Here is a 25221-nt window from a genome sequence, read left to right on the forward strand (position 1 = left end):
CACAGCAACAGTTGTGTTGCAAGAGCAACACTTTGATTTTGTCCCGTTTTTTTTTTCTAAGCCACCGATCTCAGCTTATTCCTGGAAACTGGTAAGGGTCTAACCTGTGCGATTTTTATGGAAAGTATGGACCTCTGGCCGGATTGATGAATATGACATTAAATTTTGGAAATCTCCGCAGAACTCTTGCCTGGGGTCAAAAAGGATGGTTTTTGCTTGTCCACGAGCCAGAGCATATGGTGTGCGAAGTGAAGTGAAGTCATATAGCCCATGTCAGAGAGGAGTATCTGAAGTTGTGCAGCCAAGCTTTCGTTTCATCAAACCATGTTTGTCCTTTCGAGTGGAAAGATCCGTTCTAGCAGGCAAGCAGCCAGGCACCAATTTCAAATTGAAGATGGATTAAAATCAATAAGTGTTAAATATATGCGGCTGTTACCCGGCCCCACAGCCAAAATATCTTCTTTGAGTGATAAATAGAAAAATTGACAGAAGCAAAAATGTGGCATTTTCCCACGGGTCCGAAATTGCTGCCATCTATTGTTTTACCCATTTCTGTTCGTGATTTCAGCTGAGTGTATCATTCGGTTTTTCGGACTTGGGATTGTGGTAAAGAAATGTTATCAGATGTGCCTAATAAACTTTAAAAGTTCTCTCATTGATAAAGAGATTGGAGCTAATCTTTTGCCCCTTTCTAAGTGGTGACGTTAGAAAGTTGGCCTACGGCAAAAAAAAATCAACTTTTGAACTAAGACAGATAGAATTTTTTTTTTACGGCAATCGATAGCTCTTGATGAGCTGATCAAAGTATATGACATCCATTTTTTGGTACAAAAATTTCTTCATGAGGCATACCAGTTTGAAAGTTTCAAGGGGTTGACGACATCAGTAGTAAGGTACACACTGAAACGAAATCTAGGCCGATACAAATTGTGAGACATATAGAGGACTTGTAAGCAAGAAGCGGCTGTTAGGTAATAATCGCCTTTGGCAACGTAGGTCTAGCTGTACGTAGGTCGGCAAAATAGCAAAAAAGAATTCCGGAAACATCATTTTTTAATTTTTGAAAAATTGCCCAGAAATAATTGCAATACAGATACAAATACTACAGTTCACAAGAAAAAGATAATTTTTATGATAAGTTAAAAAACAATAAGTGTAGAAACAAGTAAGTAAGAAGCGATCCTTGAAATAGTAGATACAATAGCAATACAGTGCTGTAGATGCACCGATTTTGAAAACAGTGGCAGTAGTAAATTCTGAAAATGGTATTAGAGATAAATGTCTGGAATGACAATTTCTGAATTTACTCGAATGATAATTTTAGTAACAAGTGTTTTCTTCAGATGGACAGATAATACAATCTTCTAATAAAACTCAACTTTTAATAGAGTATTGATACAATCCCTATTTTATGATGTCTTATTAAAAAATGTATTTTTGATAGTATTTTCCATGATTTTATTTGGTTTTTTTTTACATAAAAATTATTGATATCACTTTTGACAGCAGTTTTCTTCTGTTCTGAATGTCAAGAATAACAACTTATATGTTTTACTAAAGCCATTAAAATGCCTAATTTGGAGTCACCTTAGCGACAATTACTTTTTTTCAAGTTGCACTGAATTTACTATAGAATACTCAACGCCACCTTAAGACTTAGCTTTAGTGTTTTAACTAGATATTAATTTAATGTTTTAATTAGATGTATAAAATGTGGTAAAAATAGCATAATTTTTTTATGTTTCCTGCCATAAGAATTATAACGTAAGTGTTTCATAATAAATATGGATTGTGGCAATTTTACCAAAATTAAAGCACACATAACTATGTTGTAATTGTAATTTATATTGTAATTATTCCCTCCCTCTTTGACTGTGTTTGACCTCTTCGGAAGGATGGAAAAAAGTAAATTAGAAATTCTTTTCTGGTCTTTATAACTAGTCCCCAAATCCACGACAGAATAAAATTCGGCGGCCGCAGATGCAAATATTCTCGGCAGTGACTGCCACTAAAAACTGACCGATTTTTAATTTTTAAAACTGACCAATTTTTAAATTAATTTTTATTTTAATTTGAGTTAAACTTTTTAACTCATTGCGGGCTAATCACTTGGCTAAGATGGCTCAAAATATTACTTAACCACAAAATTGTACTTTTGGTCAATGAAGAACTAAGAATTACCAAAGTTTCAATTTTAAAACTCTCCAAAAATTGTTGAAGACAAATACAATTTATATTTCTTCTAACTGCGAAAAATGGCTGGCATATTTTACGGTAAGACCTTATAAAAGTTAAAGAGTTAATAAACATGCTAATTTTTTAATGGAGTAAATACAGATATTAAAAAACAAAACGCAGATTCATTACCCAAGGTAAATAGCATTAAAATCATGAAAATCATTAAGAATTAAAAAATACAGAAAAGTCAGAACATATATAAAATTTGCATTGAGACCTTCAAGGTCTCCAGTTGGCATGGGTATTATATCGACAGTAGTATTAAGAAAAAGATACAGTGATGACAATAAGAAAGAAAAATATAACAAATAAGCAAATACCGCCGCGAGATTTGTAATATATTACTTTTAACAGAATATAACTACTATACCTGTGTTCATAACTAAACAGCTCTGAAACAGCAACTTACCAACTTAAAAATTGTAAGATCTAACTCAGTCTAGTTTTAATTTTTCCATTTTTTTTACAATTAAAAGATTTAGCTGCATTATTCTGAAACTGTCAATAGCAACTGTTATTCAAATTATAAGTGTTATGAATATATGTGGACAGTAGCAAAAAATCTTAAACTCTTCGTTAAAGATTTTTGAAACACATCAATCTAGACCTCTCTTTATGATTCCGCCTCTTGTTTCACACGAGATGACAAATGTTTAGCTCATTACAACAGTTTATGCTGTTATCAGACAGAATGCCAAGAAGTAACTGGAACTAGAAATATGTTGCCCGGACAACATGAAGTGTTGCGGCATCCTTTGTCTGGATTTGCCGACTAAAGTGTTGCGAGAGCAACACTTTTGTTTTATTTCTTCGCTATCGATCAGTAATCACATGATCAAAGGTTATTCCTCAGCGTTGAAAAAAACAACAACAAAATAGTATCGAAAGAAAAGACTAAAATGACTTTGGAGCCAGTTGAACTTTATCCTTTTCAATCATAGAAATCGTGACGGATGAAAACTCGGAACAATATCTTATATATTCTAGTTGGTATTATAAAGCTATCCCTAACTTTTTAGGATCAAAATACCATATGTGACATTCTATTAATTGTTACGAAACTATCTCATTGTTTTACATTCTCGTTTGTGCTGGTTTCTTCAATGTCAGTTAAATGATGAAGTTGTCAGCCTATCGAAGTTTTTGAAACGGTATGTTCAAACAAGAACGCAATCAGTTACCACATGACCAAAGGCTATTTCTCAGCGTTGAAAAAACAACAACTACAAAATAATATCGATAGAAGGGACTAAACTGGCTTTGCAGCCAGTTGAACTTTATCCTTTTCCATCGTAGACATTGTGATGGATGAAAACTTAGAACAATATCTTATATAATCTAGTTGGTATTATAAAGCTATCCGTAACTTTTCAGTATTAAAATACCATAGGTGACACTAATTATTACGAAACTACTTCATTGTTTTATGTTATCGTTTGTACCCATTGCGTAAACACTTAATTCTGTCAGATTTGAAGAGATCGAATAAATGTGCACCAATTTGCACAAATTTTTAACCCAAAATTAGCAGATTCTTACTTACAAGTCCCTCTCCCGTGAAAGACATATATTTCACTGGATATAAATAAATGGATAACCAACAAGAAAAAGTTGCAAACCCATTATCGCTGAAGATGATTGTAGCCCAACAGCCGATTTTTACTTACAAGTCCCCTATATGTCTTACCACTGGAACCAAATTGGTTTAACCATCAAATACACCGGAAACAAATAATAGGTAAACCAACTAGCAAAAGTGGCAAACCCCTGATTGCCGAAGATGATTATGGGCTAACAGCCGTTTCTCGCACAAAATGAACCGAATCTTACTTATAAGTCCCTCTCCCCTGATGGGCATCAAGTTCACCGACAACAAATAAATGGGTACACCAACTAGAATAGTTGCAAACCGTTCATCGCTTTAGTTGACTTTAGCCTAACAGCAGATTATTACTTGCAAGTCCCCTACATGTCTTACCACGGAAACCAAATTGGTTTTACCATCAAATACACTGCAAACAAATAATAGATACACCAACTAGCAAAAGCTGCTAACCCCTCGTTGCCGAAGGTGGTTATTACCTAACAGCCGACTGTTGCTTACAAGTCCTCTATATGTCTCACAATTTGTATCGGCCTAGATTTCGTTTCAGTGTGTACTTTACAACGTAAGTTGTCAACCCCTGGAAACTTTCAATTTGGTAAAGGAATTTTTGTACCAAAAAATGGATGTCATATACTTTAATCAGCTCATCAAGAGCAATCGATTGCCGTCGAAAAAAATTATGTCTGTTTTAGTTCAAAAGTCGATTTTTTTTTGCCGTATGTCAACTTTTTAACGTCACCACTTAGAAAGGAGCGAAGGACAAGCTCTAATTTCTTTAGCAGTGAGAGAACTTTTAAAGTTCATTAGGCCCATCTGATACCATTTCTCTACAGCAATCCCAAGTCCAAAAAACCGAATGATAATTTCAGCTGAAATCGCGAACAGAAATGGGTAGAAACAATAGATGGCAGCACTTTCGGACCCGTGGGAAAATGCCACATTTTTGCTTCTGTAAATTTTTCTATTTATTACTCAAAGAAGATATATTGGCTGTGGGGCCAGGTAACTGCCGCATACATTTAACACTTATAGATTTTAGTCCATCTTCAATTTGAAAGTGGTGCCTGCCTGCTTGCCTGCTAGAGCGGAGCTTTCCACTCGAAAGCAGAAACATGGTTTGATGAAACAAAAGCTTGGCCGCACAACTTCAGAGACTCCTCTCTGAAATAGGCTATATAACTCCACTTTCGCATACCATAGGCTCTGGCTCGTGGACAAGCAAAAACCATCCTTTTTGGCCCCAGGCAAGAGTTCTGCGGAGCTTTCCAAAATGTAATGTCCTATTCATCAATCCGGCCTGACGGCATAGGAAAAAAACAACAAAAAACGGGACAAAACCAAATTGTTGCTCTCGCAACACAACCACAAGGGTCGGCCGTAGTCACTAAAATTACTTTTTATCACTTTCATTTTAGCCTCTTACTTTTTGTCAATTTTTCTTTGAAATTGTCACTAAAGTCAATTGTTTTATCGTTTGAAAATATGATTTAGCTAGTACTTATTCCAGTGAAGTAGGAATGTAATGTAACAACTAGTAAGTTTGATATGACACAGGATTATGAAAAGAAGAAATAATGTGAAGTTTCTAAGCAGTATCTTTGAATGTTTCCAGATTAAGTTTGCATAAGTTGTGCATACTTTAGATCACAAGCTTTTTATAGTGTTGGGGCTTTCAAATCAATAACAACAAACTCTAAGTCACGCACTATCAGTTTTTAGATCACCCAAAAAGAGAGTAATAGTAGTAGAAGAAAACCCTTAATTTAAATCTCAATAAGTTAGCCTCTTCATGGCATAATACAATTATAATTTTATTTGTTAAGATTATTTACTTTTTTGAAATGCACATTGAAGAAGTGAATAAAGTGAAAAATAGACTTTGCGACTTAAAAAAAAAATAAATAAATAAAAACATGTTTTAAGACCTCTTATTGAACCCAATATTCTTCAGTTAGAAAATGGACAAAAGATGCATTACCTTGTCGGAAATTTTTGATTTTTGCCATCCCGCCCCCTTTCCGTGATTTTGCTCTGCATTTCCATCAGTGTTCAGTTGCCGAAAATTTGAAAACTGGCTTTCAATAAGGATTTTTATGGAAAAAGAGTTTTTTCTTATATGGTACAATAAATTGAATACTTAGTTGAAAGCTTACTGACGATTCATTCGGGGGGCGGGTGGGGGGCTACAACGTCGTTTCACCAGAGCTTTAGCAGAAATTCGCTCTTTAGCAGGTAACCATGATCTGTGAGGTTTTACTGAAGCAGTAAAGCTTTGTTATTTCTGTTACTTTCCTATTTGTTTCTTATAATGAACGATAAGAAATAAACTAATGAATGAAGTATTAATATTTTAGCCTCCTAATGCACAGCCACATTGGAGGACTCTCCTAGAGACAAAATATAAGAAAAATCAGTGAATAGGACCTGTTCAGTCCCTGTGCTTCTGTTTTGAATAGTCACTTCTTGTCACTTTTTCTGAATTGAAAAGCTCTAAAGTCATTTTTCTTGTGCAACTCGCTTCAGCCAACCCCTGAATCGATGCACAATCACTATTTAGAAACTTCACAGCACAATACTCAAGTACCGCTTAGGTACATGTTTCCAGGTATTAAACAATTACCGTAGTACTTCAGTACATAGTTCGAGCTGCTAAGAATTAATTATAAACATTTCTAAAGTAAAAATATACCAGGGGCCTTCTTGATACTTGATACTGGTGTTTAACTGCAACTACTTCTGCTGATATGGGTCCTTGGATGCTTCTTCTGAAAAATAGCATGGGCAAGGATCCTTTGCCTGTGCCTTTGAAGACGACAAAGGCTTCATTAGATTATGACTTAGTCTCTTTTTACTTACTCTTTTTTCCTCCTGAATGGAAATCCATTTTTTATCAATACATCCATTCTCTGTATCCACTGTTAAAAATCTGACTTTACATCTCTGTAAAACATGTATCTTTTCTTGTAAGAGATACAACACCTATAAAAAAGAACCAAAACCTGAAAAAGAGTATATCAACAATGCATATAAAAAGAGTCTTCTTGATATTTCTTTTTCTAAGCTTTTTTGTCGGATGACAAGACCCGTTAAATCATTTGATGGGAATTTTTTTTCATTGTTTGATTTAGCAACTGTTCTAAATATGTTTTTCAGAATAAATGAGAAGGATATTCTTAACTCATCATTGGACAATATAATTCTTTAAATCATTTCAAGACTAAATAACATCTTTTTTTCGATTCATTTGTTTAGTCTAACGACTCCTATCGGGCTTTTATTTTTAGATAAAGGGGATGTCTTTTTTGTAGCCCATATACTATGTGAACGAACTGACAAAATAATCATACCCTATGAACTTACGTCAGAAGGGTTTAATGTTTGGGAGGGAAGTTCAACTTTGCAGACACAAGAATATAAATAATTGTAGTTAATGTAGTTAATTCGAAATTTAGCGTGGAGAACAAGGAATTGATGAGGGGGGACCCCCCCCTCATATACGTAATAATTTTTGTTCGTTTTTAGTTTAAATGTTGCTCCTTGCTTTCAGTTGAAAAAACTTGTTTTTATTTTTGTTTGTTTAATAGATTTGAGACTCAGTATGAAAATAAAATTATTTTGGTAAAAAAATAAATTAAAAAAATGTATAAAATAGAAAACAAAACTTTTCTTTTTTTAACCATAAAAACTACGGTGGTTATGATATCTGCCAAAAAAAAACTGTAAAAAATCAGTTAAGCTTGGTTATCCCAAACTAAAACCATAGGTGGAGAAAAAGCATAAAAACTATGTATTTTTATGGCACTTGTTATTTACCAAGTGATATATCGCGATCGCAAATTCTATCGGTCTTTCTGTCCTGGTTTTGTTAGTTTAAGAACTTCCAGATAAGCCTGGACGATGGAATTTGGCAGAAGTATCAGGGACCAGACCAGATTTGATTAAAAATAGTCGTTTTCCCGATTCTATCATCTGGGGGGGGGAGTGGAGGAACGGTTAATTCAGAAAAATAGGAAAAAATTGGTATTTTCAACTTACGAACGGGTGATCAGATCTTAATGAATTTTGATGTTTAGGAGGATACTGTGTCTCAGACCTCTTATTTAAATCCCGACCGGAGCTGGTAGTATTGGGGGTAGTTGGAGGGGGAAACTTAAAATCTTGGAAAACGCATAGAGTAAAGGGATTGGGATGAAACTTGGTGGGAAAAATAAGCACAAATCATAGATGCTTGATTGATGTTGATTGATGGGGAGGGTTAATTCTCAAAAATAAGAAAAAAATGAGCTATTTTTAACTTGCAAAGGAATGATTGGATCTTAATGAAATGAATAAGCACAAGGCCAAGATACTTTACTGACACAACCGCACCAGATCCCTGCTCTTTAGGGGGGATGTTTGAGAAGGGGGGAATTCAGAAAAATTAGAAAAAGGAGGTATTTGTAACACGAAAAGGTGATCAGATCTTAATGAAATTTGATATTTAGAAGGATTTTATGCTTCAATGTTCTTATTTTAAATCCCCATCAGATCCGGTGACAGTGGGGGGAGTTTGAGGGGGAAACCGTAAATCTTGGAAAACGTGGAAATTGAGGTACCTGTATCTTACGAATGTGCGATGACATCTTAACCTGATATTAAATAAAAAAAAAAAAGTTTTTTTAGCTGAAAGTAAGGAGCGACATTAAAACTTAAAACGAACAGAAATTACTTCGTATATGAAAGGGGCTACTTCCTCATCAACGCCCCGCAGTTTATTTTAAGATGCATTTTTTTTGCTACTATTGGCCGTAGTTCGTTCTTTAGAAGTTGCAGCTATCGCAGCTACCATGACGCACATAATTATTGCTCGTTTAAAGGTGTCCTGCAGTGAAAATTTAAACAAATTACAGAGATGAAAATTTTTCTTTCTGTTTCTAGTTTTTAGTCGATTGACTCTCTATTAAGTTTAGTTCAGAAAGATCGGCTGGAAAGAAACTATATGGCATTATCCTGTAAGGCAAGATAGATAGATATGCGATATTAATTAGTCAAAGGATCGTTGGGAACGTTTCCTGGTTTCATGTACACAATATTATTGAGAAGAAGTTGATATTAGGTGCTGGAAAAATTTTGAGCTATCTTGTCGTTTAACACAGGAAAATGCTATTTGCAACCTACCGTGCTTAAAGACTGGTGTATGATGGGTGAATTGGAATTTGACATCTTTTGGGCTATAAATCCAAGTTGACCTTTATTCTAGTGTAATTCAAGGACTACAAACTTCCTTTCCAGATTTTAAGGGTTAATATTTCCATGACAGCCAATGAATAATCTCATCGCTAATTTTACCAACTTATTTTTCTGTGGTGTGCTAGAATAATGTGTTCTTTCGTCCCATTCTAATTTTAATTTACAAGACAATGTATAAATACTTCATCAGTAAATTATATCTGGAATTATATTCTCGGGTAATTTGACTTCATTGAAGTCATGTTTAAGAAAATTTCTATTTCTCAATTCCAGAAAATACTTTGCGATTGTTTATTGTACAGAATCAACGTGCATATTTCAATTAACGATACATTTGTGAAATTCCTCCAGTGATGACTCTTTTTTATCGACAAATTGAGTGTTTCTTTATGGTTGCATCGTACTTGAACATATGAACGCCCTGACAAAAATCATCTACAGCAAAAGTTTCCCTCCAAATGGCAAGTTTGGGTTTGTAACAGACAAAAACAACTAATCTATTCTCTCGTACCATTTGTGCCTCATGAATAGGAAAACTTCATGCTAGTTATATAGTTTTGACTCAATCAGGTTTAAACCTAAAAATAGGATGTGATGAACGTGGAGCTTTCAGACTAAATATCTTGTCATCTTTGTCATCAAGGTCCAACAGCCATGATTCTCTCATGTCTGTAATTGTCATCGGTGTCCTCAGCATGCCTTTCTAGCCCAAAAACTAAACTTTTACCTTCTATTGCGTTATATTTAACTTGAACGATATATTGCGATAAGCACAATTGATTACTGTATCCTCAGATATGTTTTTTCGTCGTGCTTGCAGGTTAAAATCTTCTTTCAACTGATTTGTGAATCTGTCCCCAAGACCTTTTGGATCTTCGGGATATCCAAAATTAAGAAAATGAACGAAGAATATTCGCAATTCAGAATGCCCTTTGAACAATTCATATTCTTCTAGACTTGTTATCTACTATGAATTCTGAATGCAAGGCAATCAGCTGGGCAAGATAATTTTATGTCATATTTAGAATAGAACGCGAAGTAAGGAGAACTTCAAAACTTGTTGCGTCCTTTACATGACAGAGAACGGAAGCTTTTTGGTTCAGCTACATAATTTAAGTACCGTATTATATCAATTACACAAAACTGACAAAGTCGTGATTCCCATGTTCCCGTTTTTCTATCTCTGTTCAAGCATTGAAGCAAACGACTTTTTTTTTCATTTCGTGGCCAAATAATTGCCAGCATGCTTCACTTGTGTAATCCAGTGGGGTTCCTCCAGTTGTCGGCTTCATTATGAATCAAACTTCATAGATTTTTGACAGCTCTCATTTAAATGCAATCGTTATCCTATGTGGGTGTATTTATATCATTATTTCACCGAAATTATACTTCCAATATATTTAGCTTATATGTGATATTGTAATTCTGAGTAATTAAGCATTATATATTGGTAACGGATGGTTATCTCGTGGAACTCTGCGGAAGCGATGTTACTTTTTTCAACTAAAATATAAAACCGAGGCGGCACTCCAATTTTCCATTTTTATTGACTATTTGTTGCATATAGATCTAAGTCAACTCCACTTGAATCAAGAATCATCCACTTTAACGCTTTCTCTCCTAGAAAAACTGAAATGAAAACTCTTGCAAAATGAATCATTTTTAGATATTTTGAGAGTTCATTGTGCAGGAATAGGTTTGAAAATTAACGTTAAGCAGACTAAGTCACTAAAACTGGTAATAAGGAAAGATGAAGAGCTAATGCTGGGGAATGAGAAAATAGATCAAGTGAATAGGTTCATTTACCAAGGTAATATCATAGGCAGCGCAACAGCGCTGCCTAAGCAAAAGAGCGATTTGGGCACAATGTATTATTGTTATTATTTTCTTTAGATCAGGGCACTTCGTATCGAAGAAGCTGCTGTAGAAACATCGAAAAGGCTTCATTTGATTAAAAATTGAAAGGGCTAGTGCCCTTTTTAATAGTCAAAGATGCTTGGAGGGAAACTCGCCCCCTTCCTATGCCCAACATTTCCTGAAACATATCTAATCAAAATTTTAAGATAGCCATTTTGTTCAACGTAAATGAAAAGTATGGAAATTATGTAGAGTATGACCCCCCCCCCCAGAGCCTTCAGGGTAAGGATTGGAATTTAATTTCTGGGGGCTCATAAAGTACATATAGAAAGGTTAATTATTTAGACTGCGGAAGGAGCTCATTGGATTGGTTATCAGAAGTTATAGTGCCCTTTTTAAGATTCAGGGTGATCGGAGTTTGGATACCCCGCTCCCCTAGCCAACACTACTACTACTGCTACTACTACTACTAATAACTCGCTGCAGCACCAAGCCGCCTGAGGCCAACACAGCTACGCATGCTCCTCCTCCAACCTAATCTGTAGAAAGCCCTCCTCTTTACACCCTCCCAGGAAGTTCCCATTTCCTTTAAATCTTTATTTATGACATCCTCCCAATCCAGACAAGGAGGATCTGCTTTCCGTGTAGCCCCAAACGGTTGGCCAAAAAGGACAATCTTCGGTAATCTGTCATCCTTCATCCGTAGAACGTGGCCTAGCCATCTCAACCTTTCTTTCATTATAGCCCTAGAAAGCGGGATTGAACCACATTTTTCGTGCAACCTACTGTTTGAAATACGGTCAGTCAGCCGGGTACCCAGAACAATCCGTAGCCAACTATCTGTAACCAACACGCACACCACGTATTTTACCGAAATGAATCTTATATAAGTTTTGAGATGGCCAATTGTTGTCTTAGAAACTTCAAAAAGAGCTCATTCCATTAAAATTGAAAGGGGAAATAGATTCGAGTGCAACTAACCACCTTCCACATCCACCGTTTTCCAAACACATCAAATGAAAATTTTGAAATAGTAATTTTGTTCAACGTGGTTGGAAGGTCTAGAAAATTAGGTATTTGAGGATGCCCCCCCTCCTCCTCTAAAGCCCTCCAGGAAAGAATCAAAATGAGAAAAAATTCAAATATGGTGGGTTGATACCCCCCTGCCTTCTAAACACCAGAACACAATTTGCGCTTTACTGAAAACAAAATACGTTTGAAATCACTTTTTTCACTATCATAAATGAAAAAAATTGTCAAAACCTTAAGAAATAAATATCAGTATATGTCAGTTAAACTGACGTTCCTTGGTTATTTGTTTTTTGTGTTTTTTTTTTTCAGTAAAGTGCAAATTGTGTTCTGGTCTTGAGAAATCATTTTGAATTTCATTTTTGATTGATATTGATTTGTGGCAGTTTTACGCTAGGCAAATTAATGAATTTTATTTTTGCTCATTCTTGGCCTAATGGAGCTGTTTACTTTTCTTTGAAAAATCGTTTTGTGGAAAACTTTTTAAATTAATTATCATTAAAGACAGTAGTTACAGCAAAGATGCTAAAAGCAGAATAGTCGCGGCCCAAGGTTTTTTTCACAGCTGAATAAAGTTTGGAAGAACAAAAATAGAAGCATGCAAACAGGATTAGAATATTACTGTCAAGTATGGCTCTGAAATGTGGGCACCTTAAAAACCGGAGAAGCATTTGCTATATACTTTCCAGGGGGATTTCTAGATATTGTTTTGGGCACTCGTCTAACTGACCATATTTCAAATAGTAAGAAACATGATTTTTTTTTTTTGTCCCGTAATTTAGGGCTAAAATGAGATGAAAATTGAAATTGCTAGTAAAATTTAAGTAGATGAAAGGTTAAAAGTTGTTGATTTTTTTCCCCTTTTCGGTCAGCCTTCTAGGGCCAAATGAAAAAGCAGGTCGTCTCCAAGGCTTGTAGGAGGAGACTGCAAGGAAGTATTTAAAGGTAAAATTGAACCCCCTGGGAGGGTACAAAAAGGGAAGCTTTAGTGGATTTGGATAAAGGAGAATCATTTGTAAGTGTTTCGGCCTCTGGTGGCTGGGTGCAACAGTGACTTGTTATACAGGTTTTTTTTTTTTTTTTAGGCAGAAAAATACTTTGAAAATTGTAACTAGTCCTACTATAACTAGTGTAGTGCTACAAATTTGCAGCACTACAAGCACTGCATGTTTGGCAAGTATCACAAAACCCATAACAAATCGGTGTGCATAGACTGAAATACAAACAGAAGTATCTAAGATTGAATGTATTTTTTTTTCAGTGTATTTTTTTTTATGTAATAACGGTGGTCAACTATTGCCTCCAACTTGGTAGTCCTATAGTTTTACCGTCCTTTTACATGATTTTTCTCAATTGTACTTTTGATACAGTTAACTGCACGAAAAAATTATGTTTGGTTGTTACGAAACTGGTGAAATTTTTTGACTATTTTATTACTCTATACATAAAATACACTGTACGATACAGTATTTTTAGTTATTGTCTTATAGTTATCATTTTTTTTTACAACGTCTTTCATCTATTGACTCGCTTAAAGTACCCAAATCACAGAACGACTCTTTTAGAGTCAATAGCTTTTGTTCCTTTTTAGACATATCTTTCAGGTGTTAAGATATTATTTGACCACGAAAGAGAAAAATCGCCGAGGTTGATATTTAGAGGAATGATAACAATATCTAAAGGGAAGGGACTAAATATTTAGTTTATTGGCTACTTAGTCTAAAACTTAGTTTATAGTACTTAATTTATAGTCTTAGATATACCAAGACATTTTTTAATCATTTTTTATGTCATTTTTTTAGTAAGTGAGTTCAAGCTAGAAATTGCGATAATTACTTAGAACTGATTTAAGATTTTGCCCCAACTATCTATTGTTATTATTTTGCCGTTTCTTTTACTCAATTTTTTGGACGGTCTTACAAATACTCTAAAATAAGCTTACTAAAGCCGGTAGCCCAACTCCAAATTTACCTTAAATTAGAAGTAGTGTCTTTGTGCAACTGCGTTTTTATTGGACCTTTAACTTTTGCCCCGGCTTGTCATTTGTCATTATGAAAAACATCGCCAAACCTTTGTTTATTTTAATTAATCAGGTGGTGTGACCAAAACTTTTTCTTTTGCCTCGGCTGGTCTTTTTCATTATAAAGAACATGTCGCAGAACCTTTGTTCCTTTTAATTATTCAGGTGGTGGGACAGAAACTTTCATAGGTATGGTGAGCACTGATGACCTTATCTATGTCAAAATCCAAAACCTAATAACCATTACCATCATTTTGATTTGTTTAGTTCGTTTTACCTCGGCTTACCTCTTCACTATCTGTTTTGACTTTTTGTAATTGGCGTTGTCACAAATTTTCTAACGGTATATTTCTTCATTCTTCATTTTCGTTTATCATTACTTCAGATATTTTATCAATGCCCTTTGCCTTAGGTGCTCAGATTCGTCCTGTTACACTTCATGGTCTAGATTTTTCATTGTCACCAATGTGGATTTACATTTTTCGGGTCGTCCTCTTGATCTTATCTCTTTTGACGGTTCAGTTTGTTCATTTTTATAAATTGTTAACTGACGTTTTTGTCCTCTTTGCACTATGAAACTTCATAAAATTTCTTTTGTAAATTGACTCATTACATTCGGTATTCATGCTTAGCTATGTTTTTTTTGCAGTTTTGCATGCATCATAGAGATTAAAAAAATATAATTGCTCTGGGGGGATGGGGTGGAACAATATAATTTATTTCCTTGAAATGTACTCATGCATACGGCATAACTCAAATGAAATTAATTTCCAAAATTAAAGCTCCGAACAAATTTTCTTTAACTCTAGATCGATGTAGATTATTTGTTTAGGCCGTAAAATCCTAGGATTCCAATATATATATATATATATATATATATATATATATATATATATATATATATATATATATATATATATATATATATATATATATATATATATATAGTTCAAATGCTGTGTTGCCTATCGGGTAAATAATCTGATAATTATTTTTTGTTTCTATTTGCTTTTTTTAGGCTAATATTTTTTTAGTCGGTCCTGTTGATATATTCAAGATCTTTTTAAATGCACGTATTTTTTTCTATTTCAGAAGACCTGAAAAAATTTTCTAAGAGGGAAAGAAGATTGAGGCCGAAGTGTAAAGACGGATGTGTGAAAAAGGTGCGGCGGCTGGAAAGAAGCTTGTCGTTAAAGGAAGTTTTCAAAAGAAAATCATGTTTGACTGGAGAAACTGAAGTTGTTTGACTTCAAATAAATTTTAGGATGAAGAATTTGGGGAAGTTTGTTAAATACCAAAGATTTATTTTTAGTGTCGATTACAAGGTTCTTTTGCTCACCGATCTTATACTACGTCCCAGTACCTTGAGAATTGCTTGGCTTCTCTGGTTCCCAATATAATGTATCTTTTGCTTCGTCCCCCAATAAGTATTTTACCATTTATTGTGTTTTTACCACAAGAAATAGTTGTCGAAGAAATTTTGAAAAGCTTTTCATGTAAAAGGATGAGAATGAAAAAGTTCAGCTTATATGCGTCAGTTAAACTTTTTTTCTTCTTCTTGCTTAATATGGGAAATTTTATGTAACATTGGTTCAGTAAAACTGTTGATGGTATTTTTTATTGCGCTTCATTAAGTTTCCTTTTGTGCATTGGCCCGCTAGATGACAATCTTTTCCGGTTTCATTAAATTAGTAGATGTCACATATTAGAGAGGATTGTGCAATGTTACGTTGTATGCATTTGTTTAAGAATGAAAGATTGAACGTTTTGGTATTTGTATAAGCCAAGCAATGGACCGATGTAGTAAAATCTATTTGGTTCCAGTAGTTAAGCCTTTAACTAATCAGCTTTATTCTATAGCTATTGTAAAAATCTGTGATTCCAAACTATGATTGCTTAAGAAATTTAAATTTCCTAAATATCAAGATGAAATATCAAAGATATATGAAAGATTTGAAAGACATATAAAAGATATGAAATATCAAGATGAAAAGTATGTTTCAACAAAAATCACTAAGCTCGGTCACCGAATTCAATCGACAATGGTACTCATATAAGGTTAAATATCTACCATATATTCTTGAATGACCTACCAGTTAATATAGGATGATGATTGAAGCTATTTCAGATTTTGGGGTAAAAAAGATGTATTTATTTCATTAGCAGTTCCTAGGGTTAGAGACAGCTTTGCTGAAATTAGATGCACTGTTATAGCTAAGATGCACTTTCAGATGCACTTTCATAGCACTTTCATGCACTTTCATTGCTAAGGAGTAAAAACATTAAAAACTTGTAATGTTTGTGGCACTTATACGTGAAATCAAAATTCTTCCCATCATTAGGAGTTTAAGTAGGAATTAAAAAAGTGCTAGTCCAACAGATACTATGAGAGTAAAAGGGGGGGGTGGGCTAATATAGCGACACGGTCTATGAAAAATATCTAAAGTACAAATTAGAATCGGTAGATGGTGTGGATGACTATTTGCTTGAGGAATTATTTGAATTTCTAGTTTGATTGGCTTTTTTATAGTCTCTAGCAGGAGCATCATAGCTTAAACCTTCTTCTGGTTTTAAGAGAATATGAGGAATTTTTTAAAATATGTAAAACCTTAAAGGAAAACAGTGGATTGAGCAATTCTACTTTAATTGTTGACGTGATATTATGTTATTATAAGGTGATAAGGTGATAAAGGGAATTTGTAAGTGAAGATGAAAGAAAAATTTTCGTCTGCCGTCTTATGCTGAGTTTGTTCAAGTTTGTTTTAGCAGAGGATCATATATAATTGATATTTTCAAATGAAGTAGCTAGTGTCTACAGATTTACAAAAACAAACTATTTGGATGTTATAAATTTACAAGGGATATTTTGTTTAGAAGCGTTTTATCTTTTTAGAATTTTATCTGGTATATTCCATTTAATTCAGATGGAATTACATGAATTACCCATTTTTTTGTTTGACTCTAAATTACCCCTATTTCACAAATTTATTTGTTCCTGTCAAAATTCACATTTATGCTGCGGTCCTCCTCTCCCTGAATAACAAAATTTCTACGGTTTCGGGGCTATTTTTGCTATCTTCCATGTGAAAGGCCTATTTCTGTATTTTTGATTACACACCATGCCCCCCTCCAAATCTATGCTTTCAAAATACTTTGCTGGCCACGAGATTAGTTATTACTTAGACGTTGCACGTGTTGAAGGTCATTAGTATTCATAAATTTTGATGCAAGAATATGTCTCTAGTCTTCAAACATTTTATAGAAAAACAAACAGTTTTGGCAGTAAAAACTGTGATGTGGGGTACTTCGTACATAAGATTTTAGAAGTTCTTAGAATTGTGGATATACATCAGTTTATAAAATAATGTTTATGTAGATTATTTATCTTCAAAGATTATTTTTAATGGGGATTTACGACTAAGCACTAATTTCTATAGCTAATCGACTTTGTGCTAAGTTTCAAAATAAGGAAAAATGCATTTTATCTTTTTCTGGTTAATTATTGTCAAACTAAGGGGTTATTTTTTCATACAAGGAAAAAGGCAATCACCCTGGGGCAAGTGTATTTTTGTTTAAAAATTCATTTTAGTTTCCGTTCGTTCAGTTTTAAAGATAATGACTTTAAAATATTCTGGATTTTGTTATGATATTAGTTTTCATGTGATTATATGCTCCGCCTTGTTTACAACAAGGCGTCATATGTGTGATTCAATAGTTTCGTTTTCAGTAAAAGGAAGCTACCAAGTGAAACAGAAGTGGGGGGGGGGCTTCAATTTGAATAGAATCCTTGACAGCTTTTCTCTTTCATTTCATTTATAAGCTGTACGACCTATTGGCTTCATTTTATCGTATTTGGCTACTTCTCTTCAATTTTAATTTTGTTTGGGATTCTTTTTACCTTATTTTACTTTCTTTAATTCACCACTTCATAAACCTTGCAAAGTAATTCTATTTGATATATTAAAAAATAGTTTTACACATAAGAGTATAATCGAGACATATTTATATTTATCTACAGAAACACGTTCAAAGATGTGAAGGGGTTGTTTCCTACTTCTTTGTGGTTTCTCTACATATTGTAGAATTGCATGCAGAAATTCGTCCGTATCTTTTCGAACGATGGCCCAGAAAAGCCCTACATTTTAAGGCAAAGTTTCCAAATAAACTCATCAGCGTGATGAGGACAAGTTCTAAAAGAAGGATACTGGCTAATTTGACTCTCACTTTAGTCCTTATACTGCGAAGGAGGCACAGAAGACAAAAAGAAATAGAAATTAAGTTTGAAACAACAAAGATTTGGATTGTCCGTAGTCATGGTTTTTTTCATTTAAGAACCTCGCCAAGAATTTGTCCTGATTTGACCAAATCTTTGCGGAAAGCTGGAAAGTTTTTCAAGCACGAAAATAGACGAAATCTCTCCACAGATTGCTAAATCTGGACGGATTTCCACAAAGTGTCAATGAATCATTAACTCTGAATATTAAAAAAGTGAGAAGATGTTCCTACATAAATGTCTGTTTTCTTTTTTCAAGGTGTTTTTTTTGCTTAATAACAGAAACGTTAAATATGATTAATTTGGACTAATGGTCTAAGCTTATATAGTGCTAAGTAAGTTTTATCCAAAAATTTAACTTGTATGACATCAAATGAGTTCTATTTTCATGATAGAAGGTCCTAAATAAATAAGATTTTTTTTCTATCTAAGAAAGGTTTCTTTTCAAATCAAGGATACTGAAAAGTGAGAGGGGGTTTTATGTATTTAACCTTCCTAGCCCGGCGCTCTTCGCCTTGTCCTTGGAGTATGATGCCAATTTAATAAAAGTATTATAATTTGTTAACATTGTCAAAGTAAGAAAATGAAAACACTATTTCTCTTCAGTATTTTCTTTAAAAATCTTACAGAACTACTTCTTTAGAGCAAATTTGAAATAGAGAAGTAATTGAAAACTGTAAGATTTCACACGAAACAACTAAAAATAAAACTTGTGACTTTATTTACGACACAAAGTGATTTTAGACATAAAACGGAGTCCACCGTATAACCCTGAAGAAAATGTGACTGTCAGTGTGACTGAAGTGCCAATGAGCAAAATATTAAGGAGGGGGCAATGTGACAAAGGTGCCAATAATTGACCAAATTGACAAATTTATTTTAAGAAGAGTGAAAAAAAGAGAAAAAGGGAAAGAGGATGCCAGAAAAAATCTTGGGGAGGTGGAGGGCAGGGCACCGCCCCCTGGATCGGCCAGTGATTCACCTGCACATATAAAATAATTGCTCGTCTAAATTATATTCAGGTGCAGTGGTAAACAACAACAAATAAAAGGAAAAAGGCTTTGGACCTATTCATTCCGCTTGAAATAAAAATCTTTTTAAAGATTTTCCAAAGTTTTCGATTCTTTTCATTTTGTTTTGTATTGATCTTTTTATTTAATCCATCCCCCCCCCCACAAGTTAAGATCCCTTGATGAGACTGCAGCGGCAAGAATAAATTGACTTAATTTTGATGATTAAAAGAGTTTTGAAGGCATCACCTTGGTTACTTTCCCATTCTGATATATTGGCGCTTAAATTGGTCAAATATTTTTAAATATTGTCGCAAATTTCAAGGGTACACTTTTGTAATTTATCAGACCCTGTGATGGATTCGGGAAGGCAAATCTCGGCTTCAGTGTGGTTTGGTTTATTAAACAATTTTTTCTAGTGAGCAATCTGTCAAGCTGCAAAACTAAACAATTTTGATGTTTCCCAGTCAGATTTCCCATGAAACCAAGGCTTCCTACCCCCCTCTCGCCTCTTGCGGGCAGCCTTGGATAAAAGCTATTCTAATTATAATGCGGATATATGATTGAAAAATGCAATATGATTTAAATCACAGAGAAGGAGGCTGGACGGTTGTACTTGCCGTTGGACGATTTGTTCCACATAAGCGTAAGTCATTAGAAGTATAATTGTGAATTGCTCATGTACTTACACATTTAAATCATCATGGATTCAAAAATACATAATAGGAGCTATTTTTAGTTAATTTCTAAATCGATGGCTCGATTAGTACGTCAACTCGCTAGTCAGTTGGATCTTTTTAATTAAATTTTGAAAAACCTTTCATCCAAAGAATATGTGTGTATACGTTACAAATGAAACAAGTTTCGGTTTCTGCGTAGCTCGAACTAGTAGGGAAAGGACCTCGGTAAATCAGGCACTAAAGTAACTCAAATATAAGTCAGTATTCATAAACTAAATGATCTTCAATATGAAGTTACAGTTGGGTCAAAAATTGTATTTTATTTTTGATATAATATTTTGTTACTTAATAAGGTCTTGATTACAGCAATTTCTCTTACACAGCCTTATAAGATGTTCCATAACTCTGCTAGTGGTGAAAAAGAAAGACATAAAAGAGGACACTTCAGTGCTAACCATTCAAAAAAAAAAAAATTATTTCTTTGTTGTTCATAGTGAGGCGCTGTGTGATTCTGGTTGATTTTTCAACAATGGCAATTCCGATGGTGCTATTTTAATTTGAATCCGACAACCATTTTGAGAGATCTTAGGCTTTCTTTTGAAGTTCCCATAAATATGGTTACGCTATACTTTTATAGCGAAACCATAAATGTTTACCGGTGCTAAGTTCAAACCGCATTTATCACTTTCAATGGCAATACCTTTTTCACTTGACTTTTTTCGAAAGATTTTTTAAATGCTTGGCTGCTATGGATTGAATTTCCTTCTTTACTAGGTTTTAGTGATCACTGCAACTATAATAATAACTCTATGTTTTGTTATGTTGATACCTTACAATATTTTAGATCAATATTAGTTTGATACGTTTGGTTTAATGTGGGGTTAATTGGTAAGACCCAGTAAACTCAGCCAGAACCGACTCACCTCTAACTAGGCATCTTAGGGGAAGTAAAGAGGAATGGTGTGTGGAATCAGAGGGTGCTTAGCGCCCAACCTCCATTGCCCTTCCGCTAGAAGGACCATGAATCTGAAACTATTACCCTCGGCTTCGACTATGGAGTCTTTTGCCACATGCTTTACCGTTTTAACTCTTTTCTATTTTAATTATAAATAATATTTTGCAGATATTGCTATTGCCATGTTTCTGTTTTTGAGTTTTTTTTTGTGTTTGCGTTGTTTTTCTTTTCTTTTGCCAGAACTGTCAAGTATCTTTTCGGTGCCAAGAGACATGAATTTTGGTTCTTAAAGTGTTGTTCTCTTATTTAACTGGCATAACATAAAAGACAAAGTATAGACTGTGACTACTTATGCAGTATACGATTTAAAGTTACGTAATAATATAGATAGTTCTATGTTTGAACAAAAAGTAGGATATTCTTTAAGTGAGATTTTTGCTTACAATGCTTCCTTAGGTAGAATGTTTTGTAGACTGGTTTTGTTACAATTGTAATCGCTTTTTTAAGCGCAATCAAAGCTTGGGAGAGTGCTAGACTCTAAATAAATGTTTTAACTGAGTTTTATCCCATGCACGGGTAGCATCCATATTAAAGAACGCTATCGGTTTTTCTTCTTACATCAACGCTGAGGAGAAAAGTTTGAAGTGATAATTTGGATGTAAATAAACCTTTTTATGTTATACTATTTTGGCTAATGTTGATATTACAATACTAATTTGAAGTACATTATAATGTGTAAAATTCTATTCTAAAAACAACAGTTTCGAATGTTTTGTATGAAATTCTTCTTGCCACAAAAAAATAAAGTCTAGCTCATTGTCTCTGATGTTATTGTAATATCAGAGACTTAAAATTGTACATTTGTTCATTCTATTTTATATTTGTTTTGTGTATTTGTTTTGCTAGATTATTGCTATATAATTGAGTTTTTTCGGTTTATATTTTATTCATTCAGTTGGACTTATTTTGTTTGGTATATATGTTGTATATTTATTTTGCTTAATTTGCTCATGGGGTCAAATGTTTCATTTAAACATTCCAACATCTTATAAATTTGATAGCTGAACCAACTATAAATAGTATATATTTTGAATTACGTAATTTTATCAGCTAAATTACATTAAACATCACACAATAAGAAAACTGATGATTGACATAATTGATTAAAGTTTTTTGGTTCTTGGTATATAAATTAATATTGTTGCAAACACTATATTAATTTTTTTTTTGCTAAAACACTGAATTAGACAAAATAACATATTAGTTTCAGACAGTCAAAGAGAAAAAACCCCAATCCAACTCAGGACCCATGTGTTGATACGATATACACGCAAACATTCACGCAACCGTCATCTTTCTTCTTCAACACAATACTCTACAATTTCGAGGATGGGAATCTGAGATATATGAATTTGACATTGTACTTTTTATTATCACTTTCTCCATTTGGGGTATTTTCTACCTTTTACAAAAATTTGGATAATATTCTCTGGGTTAAAGTTTTTGATGCATAGCTTAAAATTGATGAATCTTACCATGAAAATTTACAATGCTGTATTTATTTGATACAGGAATTGTTTTTAAACTCTCTATTTTTAGAGTTTTTGTTTCCATTAGCCTAGGTCACTCCATACTTACTGCTCATTATCATGAACTGTTTGATATTGAAAACAGTTTTTTTATGTTTTACTGTAATTTGTTTTATATCCCTGTGAGGAGGCTCAAAACTTATAGATAAGACATATGCCCTTTCTCCAGGAAACCCAAATTCGAAGAAAAAAGTCGGCACACAAATAGATGAATCCCACGAAAGATCTAACCTAGTACTGAGAGAATGGTAAAGATAAAGATATTTCGTGGCCAGAAAGGACCTTGATTTCTTAAAGGACTCTCAGGGCATTAAAATGACCTGCTGTTCAACAATAACGGCAACAAGAAGGCATAAACCTAGATAAACGTGAAATAGTTGTCAAATATTCAATTAAGAACATATCCTTATAAGTCAAGGTAGTTTGGTACCTTATAATTGCCAATTTTCCATTTCAAAAAGTGTGCTGATGAGGAACTTTTATTTTTTTAAAGCAAATATTTATCGTTTTAAAAACATATTGTCTATTAAATAGTTTTATCATGATAACACTGTCAAAAGATGAAGAAACAAAATATGTGATCATTCTGAGCAGTTCTCTTCCAAATTTCTTATTGCGACATCCCAAAATGCCGTGCAGTAGCGCTAATAGTGTTTTACCTGTGTTTTACTCGTGAATTAGGAAATCAGTTTTTAATAACTAGCTTTTATTGAACTTCAGTTTACTTTTTCCAACATGCTGAATCATTTAAACTAAATGCCATATAACGTTTTCCGTATAACGTATTCCGTTTTTCGTTAAAAGTTTAAGGTTTTCCGAGGAATGAGTCGTATAATTGATGCCTGTATATAAGATGATGGTTTTATTATATATTACCTGATGGTTTCAAAATTTCAGCCTGTTTTAAACGTCTACTTGAAATTCATTTTAATGTTCTCTAGGAAAATTGCAAAAAGTTGACCAAAAAATATATTTGATGCTGTTATACCCGTTTGACTTCCAGTGAAATAACGGAAGTAGCCATAATTATAAATTAAAAGACAAGTATTATAATAGCCATATTCACCAAATGTAAAATTACATTTTTTAAGCATAACTGAATATGTGGAATTATTCTGCTTTCTCTTAGCAGTGGAAGCAATGGGTACATAATTATTTGTTTTGAGATGTCAGGTGCTGAAAGTAGACCTTTGAGCCATTAGCCTTCCTCAATCCTCCTTTCTCAGCCAAGTATATCTGAAGTTCTTCACAGTCAATCTTAGAGATTCCTAAAATGTACTATAATTCATCAGTTTTTTTCTGCTTTTCAAATTTGACCTCTCCCTGTTATGCTACAAAAGAAAATATGGTTTTTAAAATTTCTTATGATTCAGTTTTACTGATATACGATTTTATTTACTTTTGTTTTTTTTATTGGTATAACATTTAGTCGACAGAAATACGTTTAAATATATAAGTGAATAATGAAAAGCAAACAAATTAACTGGTGTTTTTTGAATAGTATAACATCTAGTTTATTGAAAAAAGTTAAATAAGAATTGAATAAGTAAGTCTAAATATAAAAAGCAAACAAATAATTATATCCTGCCTAGTCAATGTGATGGGTAGTCACACGGGTCAATGTGACGGATAGTCACACGGGTCAATGTGACGGGTAGTCACACGGGTAAAATTTACCCTTGGTAATTCATTACTGGGCGTAATTAGTAATAAAAAATATGAAATAATACGTAAGTAAAGGCATTGCTTGAATGTCGAATGTATCTAATCAGTTTCAAAATAATAGCTACTCATTTTTATTAGCACGAATGGCTATTTTTTATAACATCATTATATTGTCTTGCTTTTTGTGTTTTTATGGCACTTGGTATTAACCAAGTGACATATAGCGATCGCAATATTCTGTCGGTATGTCTGTCTGTGGGTCTGTCTGTCCCGGTTTTGCTACTTTAGGTACTTCCAGGTAAGCTAGGACGATGAAATTTGGAAGGCGTATCAGGGACCGGACCAAGTTAAATTAAAAATAGTCGTTTTCACGATTTGACTATCTGGGTGGGGAGTGGGGCGTCGGTTAATTCGGAAAAAATAGAAAAAATGAAGTATTTTTAACTTACGAACGGGTGATGGGATCTTATTGAAATTTGATGTTTGGAAGAATATCGTGTCTCAAAGCTCTTATTTTAAATCCGGACCAGATCCAGTGACATTAGGGGGAGTTGGGGGGAACCTAAAATCTTGGAAAACGCTTAGAATGGTGGAATTGGGATGAAACTTGGTTGGAAAAATAAGCAGAAGTCCTAGATACGTGATTGACATAACCGTAACGGATCTGCTCTCTTTGGGGGATCTTAGGGGGGAGGGTTAATTCTAAGAAATTAGAAAAAATTAGGTATTTTTGAATTATGAAAGAGTGATCGTATCTTAGTGCAATTTCTTATTTAGAAGGACCTCGAAAGTCAAATCTCTTATTTTAAATCCCGACCGGATCCAGTGTCATTAGGGGAGGGACCGGAAATCTTGGAAAAGGCTTAAAGCGGAAAGATCAGGATGAAACTTGGCGGAAAGAATAAGCACAAGTCCAAAATAGGTGACTGACATAATCGGACTGGATCCGCTCTCTTTGGTGGAGTTGGGGGGGAGTAATTCAGAAAAACCAGAAAAATGAGGTATTTATAACTTTCGAACGGGGGATCAGATCTTGATGAAATTTGATATATAGAAGGATCTTGTACTCT

General features: G+C 33.8%; 1 protein-coding gene across 2 annotated transcripts in view; it reads left to right on the top strand.

The window, feature by feature from the left end:
• Positions 1-19132, top strand: part of LOC136032879 (chordin-like protein 2) — a 301335-nt gene extending 282203 nt beyond the window's left edge. Inside the window, exon 11 of one of the 2 annotated variants that reach the window (XM_065713319.1) lies at positions 15072-15394. In XM_065713319.1, coding sequence (XP_065569391.1) covers positions 15072-15226 — 155 coding nt within the window. In that variant the 3' untranslated portion in view covers positions 15227-15394. Of the gene's footprint in view, positions 1-15071 lie in introns of both variants that reach the window. The other variant, XM_065713310.1, reaches the window with a different exon arrangement.
• The last annotated feature ends 6089 nt before the right edge of the window (positions 19133-25221 follow it).

The sequence above is a fragment of the Artemia franciscana genome, chromosome 1 (assembly GCF_032884065.1).
Source record: "Artemia franciscana chromosome 1, ASM3288406v1, whole genome shotgun sequence".
NCBI classification, from domain to species: Eukaryota; Metazoa; Arthropoda; class Branchiopoda; order Anostraca; family Artemiidae; genus Artemia; species Artemia franciscana.